Below are 18,495 nucleotides of genomic sequence, written 5' to 3'. Positions count from 1 at the left end.
TATACGTGCCATATTGCCCTCACACACAGTCACTGAGAGTGAGAACCACATATGAAGGAAAAATTAGAAATTCTGTTTTTCTCTTCCTTCAAATGTTTCCTGTCTTGAGGGGAGATGGCATATAAATAAATAAATAAAAATAAGCATTTAACTAAAACCCAGCAGTTATTACAGAATCCTTCCTCCTGCTTCCTTCCCCAATGACTGCAGAGACAGAAACAGTGAAACATAAGCACCTTTCCTCATTGTGAGTTACAGCTCTATTTTAGCTGCACAGGACCAGTGGTACGGGTACCACCTGTGGTACATTGGCACCTGGCAGGTGGTACGCGACCATCCTAGAAAAGTGGTAGCGGGGGAGGGGAATGAGAGCGCCGCCAGGTGGGCAGGCAGGTGTCTTGCTTGGCTGTGCCTTGGGAGGCACTTTTTTCAGTGCCATTGTAACTTCGAACAGTCACTAAGCGAACTGTTGTAAGTCGAGGACTACCTGTACTTTATCACTTTTTTCCTTTTTTGCAGGGGGTCATCAAGTTTTTGACACCTTGCTAGGCGACTGGTGGTACTCGGATATTGCCATATCCTAAAAGTGGTACAATGGATAAAAAGGTTGAAAAGCCCTGCACTGGACTATCCTGAACTGTTGTAAATTGAGGACTACCTGTAATTAAATTTGCCTCTTTTCTCCTGGTCACTGCCTAGATATCTTGTTCAGAATCTTTTTCTCTCTCATCCCCTAACAAAAGTCGATCCAGATGCATACAGATACTGTATTTGCCAGTTACATGCTGTCTACATTTGTACACACCCTTTTGTTGGGCAATTAATCTGTATTAGCTGAACCTTTGCTGAAACTCTTTGCCAACAATCCTCACTTCAAATGTTCTCATCTGGGGCTGCCAGAATTGCTCTTAAAAAGAGCACAAAGCAGTTTGTCTGCCAGGATATTGAATAGCTTTCACTTGAAACTACAGGCACATTGTTTATGGTCTGTATTTTAAAACAGCAGTTTACCCAAGAAGACTGTGCCAGTGAAGCAGTTTTCTATAATTTCTTCCAAGCCAGCTGATTGACAAGATTATTTTTTTCTTTCATTTATTTACATTCCACCTTTATTATTTTTATAAGTAATTCAAGGTGCCAAACATAACCTGATATTCCTTCCTTCTCCTATTTTTGCCACAACAACCCTGTGAAGTCAGTTGGGCTGAAAGAGGGGGACTGGCCCAAAGTCACCAGCTGACTTTCATACCTAAGGCTGGACTAGAACTCATGATCCTCCGGCTTCTAGCCTGGCATCTAATTGGTATACAGTAAAGTAGTCAAGTCGCCTTCACATCTACTGGTTTCATGCCCATAATGTTTCTTTGGCTAAAATCCAGAAATGGTTTGTCATTTTTTTTACTTCCCAATTGACCTATAAACTTGGTGGTGATTTCCCAGCTGAGTAGTAGTCAAACCTAACTCTGCTCGTCTTTTCAAGATCATCAAGATGTCAAGGTTCTGACAGACAAGAGATAAATAAAGCAGAACGAGGTTGCATAACAATTCCCCAATGCAAAGTTAAAAAATCCCACCCCTAATGCTAATGCAATGCAAGCAACTACGTTTCCCCATACAGCTTGTTGGCGGGCTTTTCATGAAATGCCCAGCCCGCAATCTCGGGAGCAGCCGATGACCTTGGTTCCCATGAGAAGGAAAGTCCAAGAGAGACAGTCTGTTTTGTCTAGCGCAGTGATGGTGAACCTTTTAGAGACCAAGTGCCCCAAAACTGCCCCATCCCCATTCCGCCCCACCTTCAGGGCCACCCACTGATTCCGCGCAGATGGCCCAGGCAACCCAGCACCACCATGGCCACGGCCTTTGCCCGCACCCTGCAGCATCATCTGCGTGCGACGGAGCGCGAGAGCGGAGTCTTGTCCCTGCTGTAAGGTTACCATGTGTTTGGCTGCGTTGCTCTGTGCGGACTACGCCCGGGGGCGACTCTCCTTCAGGGAGGCTGCTGGTGAGGAGGGGGCTGCAGGGGGAGGCGAGGCTGGGGCGACGGTGCACGTGCTCACAGAGAAGGCTCTGAGTGCCATCTCTGCCACGTGTGCCTTAGGTTCGCCACCACTGGTCTAGCGCAATGCCTGGCAATCCCCCTCCCTCCGTGCTATGTGTCAACTAGAAATGAGAAAGAAAACATGACACAAGAAGGGAAAAGATGTAAAGTCCCTAATCTTATTTAGCTATTGCATTTGCTATTTAATATATATTTTTAAAAGGGCTTGAGACTTTCAACGTACTAAATGCTAAAAATACATACCCCCTCCCATTTAGCATCCCTTCAGTATAAAAGCAAGCCGTCTCACTTTACACTACCCATTAACTGTATTTTTATAAACAAATAGTTCCCTGTAATTGTTTATAGCAGAGCAGATTGCATCCACTTTCTTGTTTACATCTCCCCTTTTCATGCAGTAGATAAAGTTGGAATCAAGCCAGCTCTATATTACAAGATAGTAAATGATGGAGGAAACCCTCAGTTCCTCTGCTGCTTAGTTACCACCCAACCTGAAAGAACATTGGTGCCATCTAAAGGCAAAGTGTGCAAGCTACTTCTAAAAGGAAAGTATTCTGTACTGTTATCTAAATAACTACATGTCTACTCATAACACTGCGATGACAGTATGTATAATGCTGCTTCTCAGGATAAGCAACTCTTTGCACACAGAAAAAGACCTCGAATCAGCAAAAGAAATAATCATCATGAAACAAGAAAAAGTAACAGAAATATAGTTAAATCCTATAATTAAATCCACCCCATGGAAGCCAGTTTGATCTAATGATTATGGTTACCAGGCTAGAAAGTGGGAATCTGAGTTCTAGTCCCGTCTTAGCCATGAAAGCCAGTTGGGTGGCCTTGGGACAATCATCCTCTCTCAGTCCAACCCACACAACAGAGTTGCTGTTGTGGAGAAAATAGGAGAAGGAAGAAGTATTGGATATATTTGTCACCTTGAGTTATTGTAAAAATAATAAAGGCAGGATGCAAACAAAGAAACAAACTAGTAAATAAAATCATACCATCCCTGGCTCTGACCTTGATGGCCCTTCAGGCTTTTCCATCTGCCTGGCCAGGAAATCAGAGGGTGCTATGAGGCTCATAAAATGGCTGTACAATACTCTTTTTGAAAGGATGTGCTCTCCTTGGTGACTGTACTGTATAGTTTTTAATTATTTTGTTTTAAATTGAATTGCTCGTATGGCTGCTTTATTTTTTGATGTTTTGTTATTGTTTAATTGTAAGCCACCATGTCATGAATGTGTGATTAGTAGCTATATAAATTGATTGAATAAATAAATCCAGTTTAAACTAATGTTTATTATTCTGCTCCATACCTTTAAATCCCTGCAAACTATCCTTGTTTCTATCTGCTTCCTACACTTTTTTTCTCTTTAATTTTCATTGTTTTTCATCATTTCAGGGCTTCCATAAATCAGAACGCACATTCTTCCCTTTCCTGATCTCTTTGCTTTTCTTTGTGATTTGATCTTCATTCATTACTTCTGTAGGATCAAACTAGCCCATACTTCTTTTTTTACTCCTTACTTACTCATTCAGCCCCAATGCACTCTGAACCCAATCTCTTATTTAGCCACATTTCCTTCTTAAATATCCCATTCCAACTGCATTCAGCTTGCAATTATATATATATTTTTGACAACCAGTTTGGTGTCGGGGTTAATAAGTTCCCTTAGGGATGGAAAACCTGCTGGGTTACTTTAGGCCAGTCACACTCTCTCAGCCAACCCATCTCGCAGGCTTGTGGGGAAAGTAGGAGGAAAGGACATTGTGTATGCTGTGTTTGATATAAACCGAAGAAATCAATATTTTGTCTGATATACTCAACACTCACTTCCTATAACAAAGTGGGCAGAAATATTATGCTTTTACACAAATCCACTGGCGTTTCTTTCAACCAATATTCATTCTTCAAAGAGACCATCTTACCGGCTACTTTTCTATCAGCATTTGTACCCACTTTCTTATTTTTAATAAACCTTCTACCAACATAAGCATATTCTCAGGGAAAGGGGGAGGCCCTACCATTTATTTATAACTTGGAATCATTATCTCCATTTTCCCCTGTCAAACTTAATTGCTTTGGAGTTTGATACAATAATTTTCAGATCTCTACCCCATGTTGCATCATATAATCTACTGCAATCTACTATTTGCTACAAACCATTTGGATTCTCTACATACAAAAGTACACTTACCATCACATTAAAAATATACTTTTAACATAACCACAAACATCCATGTATTACACGAGTGTCAAACTTGCCACATCATGTGACGTGTTGTGACGTATTGCGACTCTTTACATTGCCGGCAATGGGGTAGGCGTGGCTTCGGTATGATGAAACTGGCCCGCAGGCCGACAGTTTGACACCCCTGATATATTGTATGTTGTCAGCCATTCAGCCATCTCCGATCCTTGACCGCTTTATAGCTCAGCATTGTACTTTTATACATAAATACATTAAAACCCCAAGAGGACATCATACGTCCCTTATCCTTGTGTCTGCTTTATTTTGTATTTAGCAAACCAACCTTCAACTCAGTTTCATCTGCAGGAAATAATTATGATATCAAAACAATTATATGTATGTGGTGTATGCCGACATGCAAATACCATTAAATACTTAACAATCTGTCATCTAAAACCAAGAAGTTAAGTCTTGTTATTTGAGTAATGACATCCTCGTGCCCATTCTGTCATTGCATTTGCCTATATTCAGGCAAAATACTATTCTTCACTTATTTCTCAATAGTCTGTTGAAAAGCAAAACTAATGTAGCATAAAGCTCCATTGCACTTTGTAAATTTTGCTCATTGTAGCCTCTGCTACTCACTCCATTAGAATTCTACCAAATGCTTTCCATGGTAAACTAACCCATCTGTAGTTTTTGCTTTCACTCATTTTAGCTTTCCTTTTTGGAGGAAAACAATAACTATATTATTTTCCAGTCCTGAGGCATGGATGCAAGCTTTATACCCAGTCGTACAGCCTTTCCACAAGTAACTTTTGCAGAAGTGTTATGTGAACGTTAACAAACTTTAACATTTCTTCAGTTGCATGCTTTTTGCTCTTCTGTCAGGCTTCACCTGACAGGCACTCAGGAATCAAATACATAAGGATAACAGGACTCATGAACTGCAGTTAAATTAGTTTATTGTACAAGACACAGTAATGTCATTACAAAAGAATTTTAGCAATTGCTGTTTTTTTCCAAACCAGCCCCAATATTTACATAGTCACTGATCTATCTCACTGATTGTCCTCCACTACCTTCAAGCAACTGATATACTGCACCTCCTTTTCAGTAGGAGGCCCAATTTCTATCTGTCTCTTGTTTAAATAATATTGAGTCGGGATGTGAGATTTCTCCTTCATTTCTGAGAACTGCTTCTTATACCTGCAGCCTCCCCAATATTCTACGTCAGTTCTTTCTGAGACACAAACAAGTTTTGCATTTAATTTCTTTTTCATGTCATTCCAGCATTCTCTAATTTCACTTGCATCCTAAACCGTTCCATCCCCTTTGTTTTTAATTCCCTTTCCTCTGCTCAAGGCTTCTTGTTTAGTGCTCTTTATGTTTACATCAAACTACCTCTATCTGATCTTCTTGAGATCTTAATCATTCTTTTTGTTGACTACATCTTTGCAACTATCTTTCTAGCCCTATACATAGTGTCCGATATCTTTCTTTCATTCTCCTTTTTGCAACAGTTATTCTATTACAATTGATGCATTTTTTTTCACATCCACAGCCTCTTTTACTTCATCACTCTACTGAACATTTCCTTTCTATATTTTCTGATAACAGAATGTCAGCAGTTTTCACAACCTCTTTTGTCTTTCTGTTTATTGTGTTGGGAGGGTAATCTAATACATTTCGTACATGGGTTATATTTTTTTTCTTATATTATTCTTTCAAGATCCATTCTTGACAGCACCAAATAAAGGACTGCTCTCACATTCAGAATATCTCATTATCCTGCACTAATTCTGCTTTTTGATTCATTCCTTTGGATGAATGGACTTAGTCAAAACAGACCTTTCATTAAGCAGATACTCCCCAATGAGTCACTGTTCTCACTTACTCCTGGGCCTCCAAATGGCAGAATTACTTTTTCTGAGCTCTGTCATCTTGTTCCATTCATCCATTCACATCACCTAGCAGAATAAATTTTCCTTGGGATCACATTCATGCCGAATGTTGGACCGTTCTCTCTCAAACAACTTCCAGTTCTTTCATTATCCCATTTGCTGAAACATAAGATGTAGTTAACACCAGTTGCCAACCTATGCATTTCTACTTTCATACGCACTCACAGTAGCACCAGTTCATATTTTCTGACCCAAATGTCATTTATATTTAAATCTAAACTTTCACGTCCCTGTATGTCCTCAACTGCATTCCACGAAATCAGGCTTCTTCATGCAGGTCTGTTACATCCTTCCCCTTTCAGTTTTTCAGATGCATATCTATTTTATTTCATTTATTACATTTCATTTATAATATTTTCTTCTTACAAATCTTCTATATGGCTTGGTTATCAACCAGATGGGCCAACCCTGACCTCTACCACCCATCATGGCTTTGATCAATCTCATAATGTTTTTCAGCCAACAATGTGTAAATTAGGTTACCAGTCTTAGGCATATTTGTGCCATATGTAACTTTCCCTACTTACGGTATGGAGAGTACTGGCAATTGAGAGTTTATAAAAATCTTATTTCATGTATCCAATCTCTGTGTGAGTGAAAATCCAATTCTCAGCATTATGATCACGATTGCTTACGAACGATCATGTCTTTCAGGAGTCTTTTGTCTTTTACCTCCTTGGATTGCTTTGATAATGGGACTGCATATATTTAGCTGCCCTATTTTACCTTTGACAGTGACTTAATGTATTGTGCGAACTCAGCTATTCTGGATTTAAAAATGTATTAATGGAGTCTTATATTGTGTAAACTCAGTTAACTGTGGTTAAATCATGGCCTGTGTGAAACAGATGCCATTCTTGAGCCTAGTCATAAAGGTGCATTGATGAGGGCAGATGTAGCTGTGGAGAACATCTAGCACAACTAGATTCTTTCTCCTGTGGTTATATAATGTTTATTAATTATTAATATTAAAAAAAGCAGCTCAGCTAATGGAGTATTTTGCCAATGCCTTTATAAGAATGGCTATCCTTAAATAACCAATTTTAAATTAATTACCATAGTAGAATAATAGAAGATAAGCTAGTACTTAATATTTTTAAATATTGATTATTATAATATTATGCTATTTAATATACCAGATAAAATGTATAGAAACAAATATACCAGATAAAATATATGGCAAAAAAATTCTGAGAATGATCTTTACAATTTCAATTTTAGATATATTCTACTATTAAAAAACCCACTGCAAGTTCTTTATAAAAAATAAAAACATACTTTACAAAATCAGTACATTGCAAGGATGATTCATAGTCCATTTCTAATTTTAAATCATTACCTACATTAAATCTGTAATTTGATTTAGCTTTCATTTAACGAATGTAGTCCCAATACCTGAATTTAACAGTTGATGGTTTTTGTTTATAAGAGTTAGTTAGATGCCAAGGAAATATGGATGGCAAAAAAGAAATGTTTGGCTGAATACTGTCCTGCATCCTTCCCTTCCTCTCTGAATGAATATTTAATGTTTCTTTTGTCACTTGCAGAATATATTTTATTTTTAAAGAGTGTTTGTTTAAAAATATATTTCACAAATATATACAGTACGAGACCCTCAGATAACTGCTTTGATTAATTAGAAAGAATTTCCATCACGCTTGATTCCAAAAGATAGATTATAAATTCATAGGATAGTGGCCTGGGAGAAAAATTCCCAAATTGCAGTACATGTTCACATGTATAGCAATTTTACTTATTTTCATATGCCATGACTTTTCCCACAGAGCCTCCCTATTAAAGATCCCATCTCAGGTCCCCTTCCAGAGAACTAAAATTCTCAGAGCTTCCGCTAAGGCAGAGATCTCCAACCTTTTTGATTTGGCTGCCCGGAAAGGGAGGCAGGCATAGCTACGTGTGTGCGCAAAAATGAGCCCTGTGCACGCACACACAAATGGGCATTGCATGAGCGCATGTGCACATGCAAATGGCTGTGCATGAACGCCTATACAGATGCAAACGGCTGCACTCGAGCGCCTGCACACATGCAAATGGGACTGTGCAGGTGCAAGTGCTGCAAATGGGGCGGCACTAGCGCTGGCGGAATGCTATGGGCGGCACTAGTGCCAGTGGAACGGTTGGGGGAGGAACGGTGCTAACGCCGGTGGGATGCTTGCGGGCGGGACGGTGCTAGTGCCGGTGGGATGCTCAGAACGGCGCCAGCGCAAGTGTGGAGGGGTGAGTGCATGCATGTGTGCGCGTGCACTGGCCATCCCTTCATGCGGCCTGGTGGCCAAGCGGCCGCGGCCCAGTAGTGGGCCATAGCCCACAGGTTGGGGACCCCTGCTCTAAGGGAAAATGACTTTAGGTTAAATAAAGTTCTGCAGCAACCTCTTACAATGTTAAAAGGGATCCAAAGGCAAATTAACCCTGCTTCTTAACGTGAAGCAGGATCATAAATCCTAGAGTCCTTACAGCTCAAGCAATAGCATTTCGGCTTATATACTGCCCCATAGTGCTTTATAGCACTCTCTGGGCGGTTTATAATGTAGAAGCCTTATTTGCATATTGACCCCAACAATCTGAATCCTCATTTTACTAATGTTGGAAGGATGGAAGGCTGAGTCAGCCTTGAGCCCCGTCAGGATCGAACTCCAGCTATGGGAAGAGTTTGGCTGCAATATTGCACTTTAACCACTGTGCCACCAGGACTTCTGGTCTGTGCATCAAAAGCCTTGCAAAAATTGTGCCTATCCAGAAAGCAGCAGTGTCCCACGCTTAACACCAGGGGTACCTAAGCAGAGATTATTTAATGGCCCCAATGCATGTTTGCTATGTATGATACATATTACCCCTGCAAGAAAAATGATACCCCAAGAAGAACAGAAGGAAAACAGTCTAAAAAATATTTCCCCTACTGCCTGCCTGCATGAAAAGTGGAGATTTTACTGATGCAGCTGGCATGAAAAGCAGGTGGTCAAAAGCATGGCATTTGTACCATTCCTATCCTAGGTTGGCATACTGCCACCATAAACATCAAATTGGTCCATTTAAAAAAATTAAGAATCTTATCCTTTCTCATTTGGAGATTGCCTTCTCCTCCTCCTCATACACAGGCAAATGCTCCCACTAATTTGCACTGATGGGGCTGTGTTTTAGAAAGCGTCTGCCGCATTTGCTAGTGTGACCATCACAGCCTCGAGATGCTTGTGGCAGACATAGGCTATAAGCCCTCCTTGATTTGCCCAGCGCTCAGCACCCACAGCGCCCTCTGTGGGCTTGTTATAGGTCAGTTCGGGCAAATTCTTGTGTTGCCCACCACGCCAAACCTGCAGGGCTGCTGAAAGATCAACGATGCCTCCCCCGAGGGCTCGCAGAATGGCATGGGGGCCACAGGAGTCCCACTTGAAGGTGCTGCCTTCCGAAAGTACATAAGCATCGGCAAGGCCGAGGGCGACACAGAGCATCTTGTAGCCGGCACCTGAAGCAAAGCACAGCTTCTCACCGTATAGTGGGGCCAGTGCTTTCCGCAACACGGTTGTCTCGTTGCTGCTCAGCACCACGCAGGGGGAAGGCTGCCGCTGGGGTTGGCTCAGCGAGCTTAGCTTGGTGCTTCCGTAGGAAATGCCCCAGTGGTATTTGCTCTGCCACCTGCCAAAGAGAAAGGTTCAGAGTAGCTGTGCTAGGAAAAGCCCCACCATTACATAACATTAAGAAGATAGAGGTTACACACCAGTTACTCATTCTCAGCCCAACCTACCTCACAGGCTTGCTGTTGTGGGGAAAGTAGGAGGCCAGAAAATTAGATATGTTTGCCACCTTGAGTTATATGTCAAAAAGGGAGAATAATATAAAGACAGCAAAAATAGTAAGAGTAATAATAGGCGCCTTGAGTGCCATCCAAAGGCCTCTGAAGCACCAACTTGAACAACTATCAGCATCGACAAAATCAGTCAATTGCAGAAAGCAGCTTTACTTGGAACAGCTCAAATCCTGCAATGGCACCTTTGACACCATCCAACAACATCTGCCTACTCCAGGTCCTTGGAAGGGCTCGACAGGTGGATAAAAATGCCAAATCCAGTCTTAATATCTGGCGGACTGTGCAACCCACCATAATAATAATTATACTGAGAAAAACCCTTGAGGGAATTGGTGATTGAGGTGGCTGTTCAATATTGCACAAGGGGAAGAATGCAAGGATTGGAAGAAGCAGTGCTTTTGCTTAGTTGGAAAAGGGGAGTTGGGACAGGAAGAGGGACAAATCTTTTCGGAGGCAAAGAAAAGGAAACGTTACAGGAACCACTTGCTAGAGCGTTTTTATACAGTAACTGATTTTTGTGACAGCTGTGCTAAACCTATGGCAATGTGTGGGCCATTCCTTAGGTGTAGCAAAAGGCACATATTTTAAAAGCTCTGAAAAGCCCAAGGAAGAATGTTCATTTGAGCTCCCCTTTCTTTTTTTCCCCCCACCGCATCTTACACCAATATAAGTCTTGTATCCATTGTTTTATGCCCATTGAAGCCATAGTAAACAAGAGCATATGTTGTGAGCAATATAAAATACTGTTATACCTCTTAGGATTACATTTTGATTCATTTGTGTCTTTTGAATGAAAAATATTGATTCGTTTGATCATTTCAAACAGGGATTGTTCTCTGGATAAGCCCGTTTCTATAAATGGAGCCTGTGGTAATTTTCCCCTCTAAAGTCTATGACTGGATGGTTTCCCTTGGCAGGCATGTACTAGATCAGGAGTAGGCAATCTTGGCTCTTTTATGACTCGTGGACTTTAACTCCCAGAATTCCTGAGCCAACATAGTTCAGCATGGAAACCTCGCCCTGTCCCCTCAACATGGCTGGCTCAGGAATTCTGGGAGTTGAAGTCCACCAGTCATAAAAGAGCCAAGGTTGCCTACCCCCTGTGCTAGATCATCAAGCAACTCAAGGGCAGTATAAGGGAAAAGAAACAGTTCCAGAACGACCATGTAACCTTGTACTAAGTCTGTGTCAGCTGTATAAGGTAGATCAGACTAAGAAACCAATGCCAGATAGGACAACTCTTATTGTTACAGATATAGCAAGCAAGTTTTGCAAGTCTGAATGTGCTCCCCCCCCCCCCCGCCTTTTATCTGTATGAACTAAGGAGGGACTTATGTGAAGGCCCAAAGATGCTTTTTCACGAAGCAACTGGACTTTCTTGTTTTTTTTGAAGACGTTTCATTTCTCATCCAAGAACTTTCTTCAGCTTCTTGGATGAGAAGTGAAATGTCTTCAAAGAAAAACAAGAAAGTCCAGCTGCCTCGTGAAAAAGCATCTTTGGGATATCTATGACCTGGATGACTGAGAATCTCCATAGAGACTTATGTGAAGCATTAGTTTCTCAAAATGGGCTCAAGCTGCACTTGTCTGATCATTACCTTGATAACGGCTATTCCTCTGTCCTTCAAAGCCATTTTCTAGGCCGGGGATGGGCAACTATGACTAGTGGACTTCAGCTCCCAGAATTCCTAGGGCAGAGATGGGCAACTATGGCTCCTTTATGACCTGTGGACTTCAACTCCCAGAATTTCTGGGCTAGCTCAGGAATTCTGGGAGTTGAAGTCCACAGGTCGTAAAGGAGCCATAGTTGCCCATCTCTGCCCTAGGCCCTCTTCAGTCTGCGTCATCTTTCATCTCCATCCCTGCGTGCCATCCTATCCTTCCCCCCCCCCCATGTATGTCGAGCCTGGAGGGCTTGACAGTACTATAAAAAGAACAGGAGAATTCCAGGGCTAAGTCCTTTAAAATTGGCGGGAGAGCCAACATGGTCCACCTAGGCAAGACTGAGCCACAGTGCTATTGTTACCTGTGTGCTGGCAGCTCCTCCTGGAAAAAAGGCTCATTGATGATGCCAAGGACGGGCTCACCCGAGTGACGGTTGTATACTCCTATCAGCACAAGCGCTGAGTGAAGTCCAGATGGATAGATGCCATTCACTGGCATCACACTGCCATACCCACGAATGTACTGATTAGTGGAATCTGAAAAGAGAAAAGTAAGAAAGGGAGAATTTCTTCACTCCTTCAGCAAGACTTCACATCGGAACAATAGATGTCAGAATGCCCACTAGAATAGACTTTAAAAATAGTATCAACTCTATGCCTGATCAAGGTATATTGGATACAGGCTAGGAAATGACACCTGGAAAGATAGAATATCACAATTGGTTAGGAACAAGACTGGATGTGAGAGTCCTCAACTCTCTTTTATATATTCCAGTCTATGCCACATACGGGTAGCTCTCAACTTACAACAGTTCATTTAGTGACCCTTCAAAATTATAACATCACTGAAAAAGCGACTTATGACTGTTGTCCACACTTATGATTGTTGCAGCATCCCCATGGTCAAGTGATCAAAATTTGGACGCTTGGCAACTGACTCTTATTTATGATGGTTGCAATGTCCCTGGATCATGTGATCACATTTTGCAACCTTCAGACAAGCAAAGTCAGTGGGGAAACCAGATTCATTTAGCAGTGAAGCTATGTTGCTGACTGAACAACTGCAGTGATTCACTTAACAATTGTGGCAAGAAAGGTTGTAAAATGGGGCAAAATACATTGAACAACTGTCTCACTTAGCAACAAAAACGTTGGGCTCAATTGTGGTCATAAGTCGAGGACTATCTGTATACAAAACGTAGCACTAGAGAAAATGGCTTCCGATGCCCAACCTTCATCTGCCGTTCTGTTTACCTATGGGGTCAATCCATACAGCCAAGCTGTCAGTCGAGATGGTCACAGCCACATTGTCCAACGCTGGGTCGGAAAGCACCACTTCCTGATGAACAGCAGCTGCCAACAATTCAGCGGCTGTTTGTTTCCGATCCAGGACTTTCTGCAACAGGGTAGCCGTTTCCTGTTGGGTAGGGCAAACCCGCACCACTACAATCTCACCTGCAAAGGCAAATAAAGATCAGAGACTGTTCAAGAGGGTCCCTCTACTGATCAAGGGGATCTTTCACATTTATTCTCAACGAGTCTTGTATGTTAGGCAAGCAATGAGAATTATTTTAATGCCACACTTCTTAGACTGTTCTGAGAGGAACTCTTAAAGCTTCATTAGAAGCTTATCAGAGGCTCTCTAAGAATGCCCATAATGATGGAGAAGCTTCCTTGAGATATGGCTTATTCTTTTTCACCACAATCTGTGCTACTACAGCCCACACGAAGAAAGATTGGGCGAGATGTAGGATATATACTTTTAGCTAGTCAATCTCAGTTTACAACTGGGTTAAACAGTAGTGTAGCCCGATTTAGGAGAAAGACAGCCAGAACCTGGGAGTGGAGTCAAGAGAGGAATCAAGCAGCCTAAGTCCAACCCCTCTTGAATTCTTATCTAGCATCAATTTAGTGCTGATGGTTAGTTCACTACAAGATTTTTGTATATAGGCACAAGCAATAAATCAGCTTAACTGGAACTGAACACGTGGTCTTGATTTTTCGCACCCGACACCCAGGATGGTTTACATCAATAATATTTATCTTTAGTTTTTTTAAGATGTGACTTAAAAAAAGAGAAATGAGATAATCAGATGTAACAGCATGCAGGATTTCTGCTCTTCTGACAAACACTTAAAAAAAGGAAGGTGCAGTATTTTTTGGTAGTAACAAATACTATTGATAATTTCCTCTATTCCAAAGCAATGTAAAAACCTACAGGAGTCTTGCCCTTTTTTGCCCTTATAGGGCAATCTGCCACTTGGCACACTGTAAAAATATTACTTTACCACTAACCATTATCCCACCAATACAGGCCTTAGACATATTCTCTGTGAGTGAGTAATGGAAGTTATAGCAGTTTAATCCATCTGAAGGTCATTAACATGAAGAAGACTGTCTTAGAAAGGAAAATAAGGAAATGGCTATGCATTAGAAGGGAAAAAAAATTCCTGGCACCAGGCATTTGATTGTATATTTAATGTGACAGCTAACATTTTAGGGCATGTTCCTCCTTCATATGATACTCCAATATGTCTAGTAAGTACTCTTCCTGAAATGAAAAGTCTCCTAAAATATTTTCTCCAAGTCTCTCTTGCAATTTTCTAGGATTCTTATAAAGAGCAGACATCTTTGTAGGGACAAAGCTTGCAAGAAGCCATCAGAGTAAGCCTAGGACAGATGATGGAAATATTTCTCTGATGAAAATGGAGCTGGAAGTGGAAGGATGACTTGATTAATCGAAAAGAGGATCAAGCATGTCAGAAGGGTAACCTGGCCCTATGTAGCTTCCACTAGAGGTAATGGGGCAAAAACTTACAAAATTCTTAGCCAGTGTGCCAGAAGGAAATTTTAATCCCACACATATGGAAGGAGTCCAGTTGGGGAAAGTTATTTTAGAGAATATGCTGGTATTTTCTACTCCCTGTGCTGATTACTCACCAAGGCCATTTTCAAATTTGTTGGACTCCTCGCCACAAATGTGATCTTGTAGTTCTGGAAACTGTGAACAACAATGAGAAGGGGTAAGGAAAGAAAAGTGGAACTGAAGGGAGGATGAGGAAAGCACACCTTAACCAAGCTGACAAATCTGATCCAGGCTACGGCTATTCTGGGCTCAATGATTCTACTGTGTCCCATTTCAGGTTGATCCTCTGGATGAGAAGGAGACAGCTACATGTCACATCAGTCCCAGGCAATTTGGAGTTCTACTCCTGGCATCTCACTTCAAAGTGAGTGAGGACTAATAATCTCAACTATAACCATTTTAGCTCAACCAAGAATGTAATGTTCTCTTAAGCAAATCAGCATATCTAAGCCTTTACTGCAGGGGTGTCAAACTGCCGGCCCACAGGCCGGATGCGTCACGACAAAACCGCACCCACATTGCCAGCAATGGGGAAAAAGCTCCAATACATCACGCGACGTCACATGACGTCACGAGTTTGACATGTCTGCTTTACTGCCTCCACTCTGATGTAAGAATAATGCAGGCCAACTTTACATGGTGATTTGAGGATTGAGAAATGATGTGTGAAGAATTTGGGAGAACATGAGAACAGCTATTGCACTCAATATTGCTCCTACTTTTGCAAATGCAATAGGTTTAGCTATTGCTTTCTGCTGCTATTTGTCTTTAGAATAAAACACTTTAGAATATAAGAATTTAGAGTAAATAGAAAAGCCCCTTTGAGTGACATTGGAGAGGAAAAGAGCTTAAATCCTCTACGATCCGGCCCAATCTTCTACACAACACCTTATTATGCTTCTCACTACATAGAGAACCCTTTCCCAAGCAGCTACCTCTTTTCCCACATCATGTTTGATGACTTCTTGGATTAGCACATCTGCCAATGTCTTGAAGTCCTGCAAGAACTTCTTATTCTTGTCCGCACCTCTCTTCTCCTCAATGAGCAGGCTGAAGAGGGCCTCCTCTTGGCGACATAGCTGGGCAATGCGGGCAGCTTTCTCTGAGGCAGCCAGAAGGCTCCTCAGAAGAGCTGACATGCTCTAGACAGATAAAAGAGAAAAGGTTTTGTGAGAAAATGCACAAAAAATATTCACAGACGAAACCCTACATTAGCTGAGGAACACTATTGGGGAGGGGGGAAGGGGCAGTGATACCAAGAGCTTGTGTGCGATAATGCTGGGATTGCAACAGGAGATTGCATATGAACTGTCAGGCGTTTCTTGTCACTATTTTAAAATTAATAAAAGAATAAATTGCATTTGTAAGCTGCTCAGAGTTATCTGGTGTAAGATGGGTGGCCAATAAATTTTACAAAGAAACAAAATATTTTAACTAGAATGAAGGGACTTAACAGATGACAGCTTCCAGCCCTGATCTTTTCCCCTTATCCCCCCCCCTCAAAAAAAAAACTGAGCAGGGTCAAACCTTATTAGAACTTGGATTGAAAACTACCAGGATATATTGGGAAACTGGACAATCATCCTTGAAAAAGGTAGTGGTTGATCAATTTTGTACTGCTGCCAAGAACTTGAATGTTACCAGCATCAGGATGTGGGAGTTTTTATTAATCAAACAGAAAAATCTTCTTTGAAAGTGAAATGTTGACAATTTCATTTATTGTTGGGAAAATATGAGGCAATACATTTATGTATTGATTTTTTCTTTATTAACTGAATGCAAAAGAAGAAAAAATACAGCAGTTTTGGGGGGGGGAAGTTCCAAATGAAACTAAAGGAACAATAATAGATTCATATTGAAGAACTCAGCTTCTTAGTTTAATGGGGTAGGGAGTAAGATTTGCTGAGTATAGTAAAGTGATTTACTTTTTAGTTACTGTATTTTTTCTAGGTTTGTAAATATATAATAGCAAAAAGAACCTACCTATTACAAAGAGGAGGACAAGAAATCTATTGTTAATCTCTGGATGATTTGCCCTCAGCTGATAAGATTTTCCAAGCTCTGTTTAATAACTGCAATTATATTCTCCTGTTTCCATCTTACAGCATACAGCTGAGATGAAGAAAGATTGGAATAACTGGGAACTGATATTTTTTGCTGAGAATTCCATTTTCTTCTGCCACTCAGAACTAACTCTTGGATTCAAAATACTTCAAAACTCATGGCTTTTCTGCTTGACTCAGTGGGTTCCAAAACTCTTAATTTCAAATGAAAGGAAGGGCAAGGGAAAGGAATGTCCTACCAAACTGCTTTCCCTGGCTATTGTGCCCTGGATCATCCACTTCAGATTGTACAGACTTTTTTTTACCTGCTACTGTACTCAAGATACCGTAGCTCTATAGCCCATCCCTTTAGTCCTGCTGGCTAGAGATTATAGGCCTTGAGGCCCAACAGGTCTGAGGCCACCAAATTGGGAAGGGCTAGTATTATGGCCTAATTTTATGCCCTCGTTTTTGATATTTATATTTATCTCCCCTCTCCTTTTACCCCTAAGCAGCTCAAGGCTGTCTTTACCCCCAGTAACCATGTAAAGAAAGAAAGGCCAATGGATAGTAAACAGCTGAAGGCCACTTAGCATGGCTGAGAGTGAAGTTCTGAATAGTCTATTTCTACCTATCTCAGTCTCTAGCCAGCGCACAACCACAGAGTCCCATAAGTCAACTTTTAACAACTTGGCGTGGGCAAACTATATGTTCATTAATCCCTTAACTAAGACTACAACCTAGGCGCAGGGCCACCACATTTTGGCACCAGAGGAAAGGACCGCAGACCCATTCTCATCCCCTCCCTTGGGCCAAAGCTGGCAGGGATCTGCGTCGTGGCTAGGTCCGAGCAAAAAACGATCCACGCAGTAGTGGTGCTCCACCGCAGGAGACGAATAAGCAGCAGGGAGCGGGGCCTGACTGCGGGAGAAGATCGGCGTCTGAAGAGCCACACGGCCTCCTAAAGAATCTGAGCAGCGGCCTACCTGTGCTCTTCGCGTGGATTCAGACGAGCAGCAGCAGGAGGAGGAAACTACCTGAGATGGCGGGGTGCTCGCCTCCCGGGGTGCCAGAAAGGCATGCAAGAGGCTCCTTTTCACGCGTCACCCTCCCTGCCTAAATCCTCCCATCCCCGCCCCAGTGCAGCGCCCCACCATCTCTGCGTCTCGAGCAGAGAGCACGCGCAACCCACTCCACTCCGCGGCTTCGGTGGGGCTAGGGGAGCTTTCCCTCCCCGGCACCGGACGCGGAAAAGCCAGGCCACAATAACGCCATCACTGCCGGTGGCAGAAATTTTACAGCGCGTTGTTCTGCCCCGTTCGGCCGCCTCCGAGCTGGGCGGGGAAGCGATCGGCCACCCAAGCCAGCCCCTTCACTCACGGTCCTCTATAAACTCCGATCAGTTGGGGGGTCAATCCAAGAGTTGGGGAGAACCAAACAGCACGCTCTTTCCTTGCTTCCTTGCCGGACCGTCTTCTGGCTGGGGTTGGAGCTGGATGTTGTTTTAGCCACGTCCGTTCCGGAGCAAAAGCCGATTTAGGAGACTTTGGATGGTACAGGAAACTCATTGATTGGGATGTCAAACTGCCGGCCCGCAGACCGGTTACATCATACGGAGGCCGCGCCCACCCCAGCTCCGGCAATGCAAAAAAAAAAGTCGCGATACGGGACGTGTCGCGACAAGTTTGACACCCGTGGTAAGCGTTGAGAGGAGGTAGACCCTCTTCTAATCTATCCGATTTTGAAAGCTATAGTTCTTGTGCTCGTGGACGGGGAAACCGGCGGCACTCCGTATTTGTGTTTGTATTTCCTTATTCAGTTCTATTTGCGACTCAGTTTTCATCGAAATATCTCAGGGCGGAACCATTCCTCCCTGCCCCGCGAA

General features: G+C 42.2%; 1 protein-coding gene across 1 annotated transcript; it reads right to left on the bottom strand.

The window, feature by feature from the left end:
* Positions 1 to 9,316: 9,316 nt before the first annotated feature.
* INPP1 (inositol polyphosphate-1-phosphatase) lies at positions 9,317 to 18,004 on the bottom strand. The gene is made up of 6 exons (XM_015822900.1): positions 17,991 to 18,004; positions 15,504 to 15,710; positions 14,643 to 14,703; positions 12,957 to 13,157; positions 12,065 to 12,239; positions 9,317 to 9,866 (listed from the first exon to the last, which is right to left on the bottom strand). The coding sequence occupies exons 2-6, from the start codon at positions 15,705 to 15,707 to the stop codon at positions 9,371 to 9,373; spliced, it is 1,137 nt and encodes a 378-aa protein (XP_015678386.1). The 5' UTR covers positions 15,708 to 15,710; positions 17,991 to 18,004; the 3' UTR covers positions 9,317 to 9,370.
* Between the last annotated feature and the right edge of the window lie 491 nt (positions 18,005 to 18,495).

The sequence above is a fragment of the Protobothrops mucrosquamatus genome, unplaced genomic scaffold (assembly GCF_001527695.2).
Source record: "Protobothrops mucrosquamatus isolate PMUCROS unplaced genomic scaffold, P.Mucros_1.0 scaffold1725, whole genome shotgun sequence".
Lineage (NCBI taxonomy): Eukaryota > Metazoa > Chordata > Lepidosauria > Squamata > Viperidae > Protobothrops > Protobothrops mucrosquamatus.
This window is presented reverse-complemented; position numbering and strand designations above follow the sequence as displayed.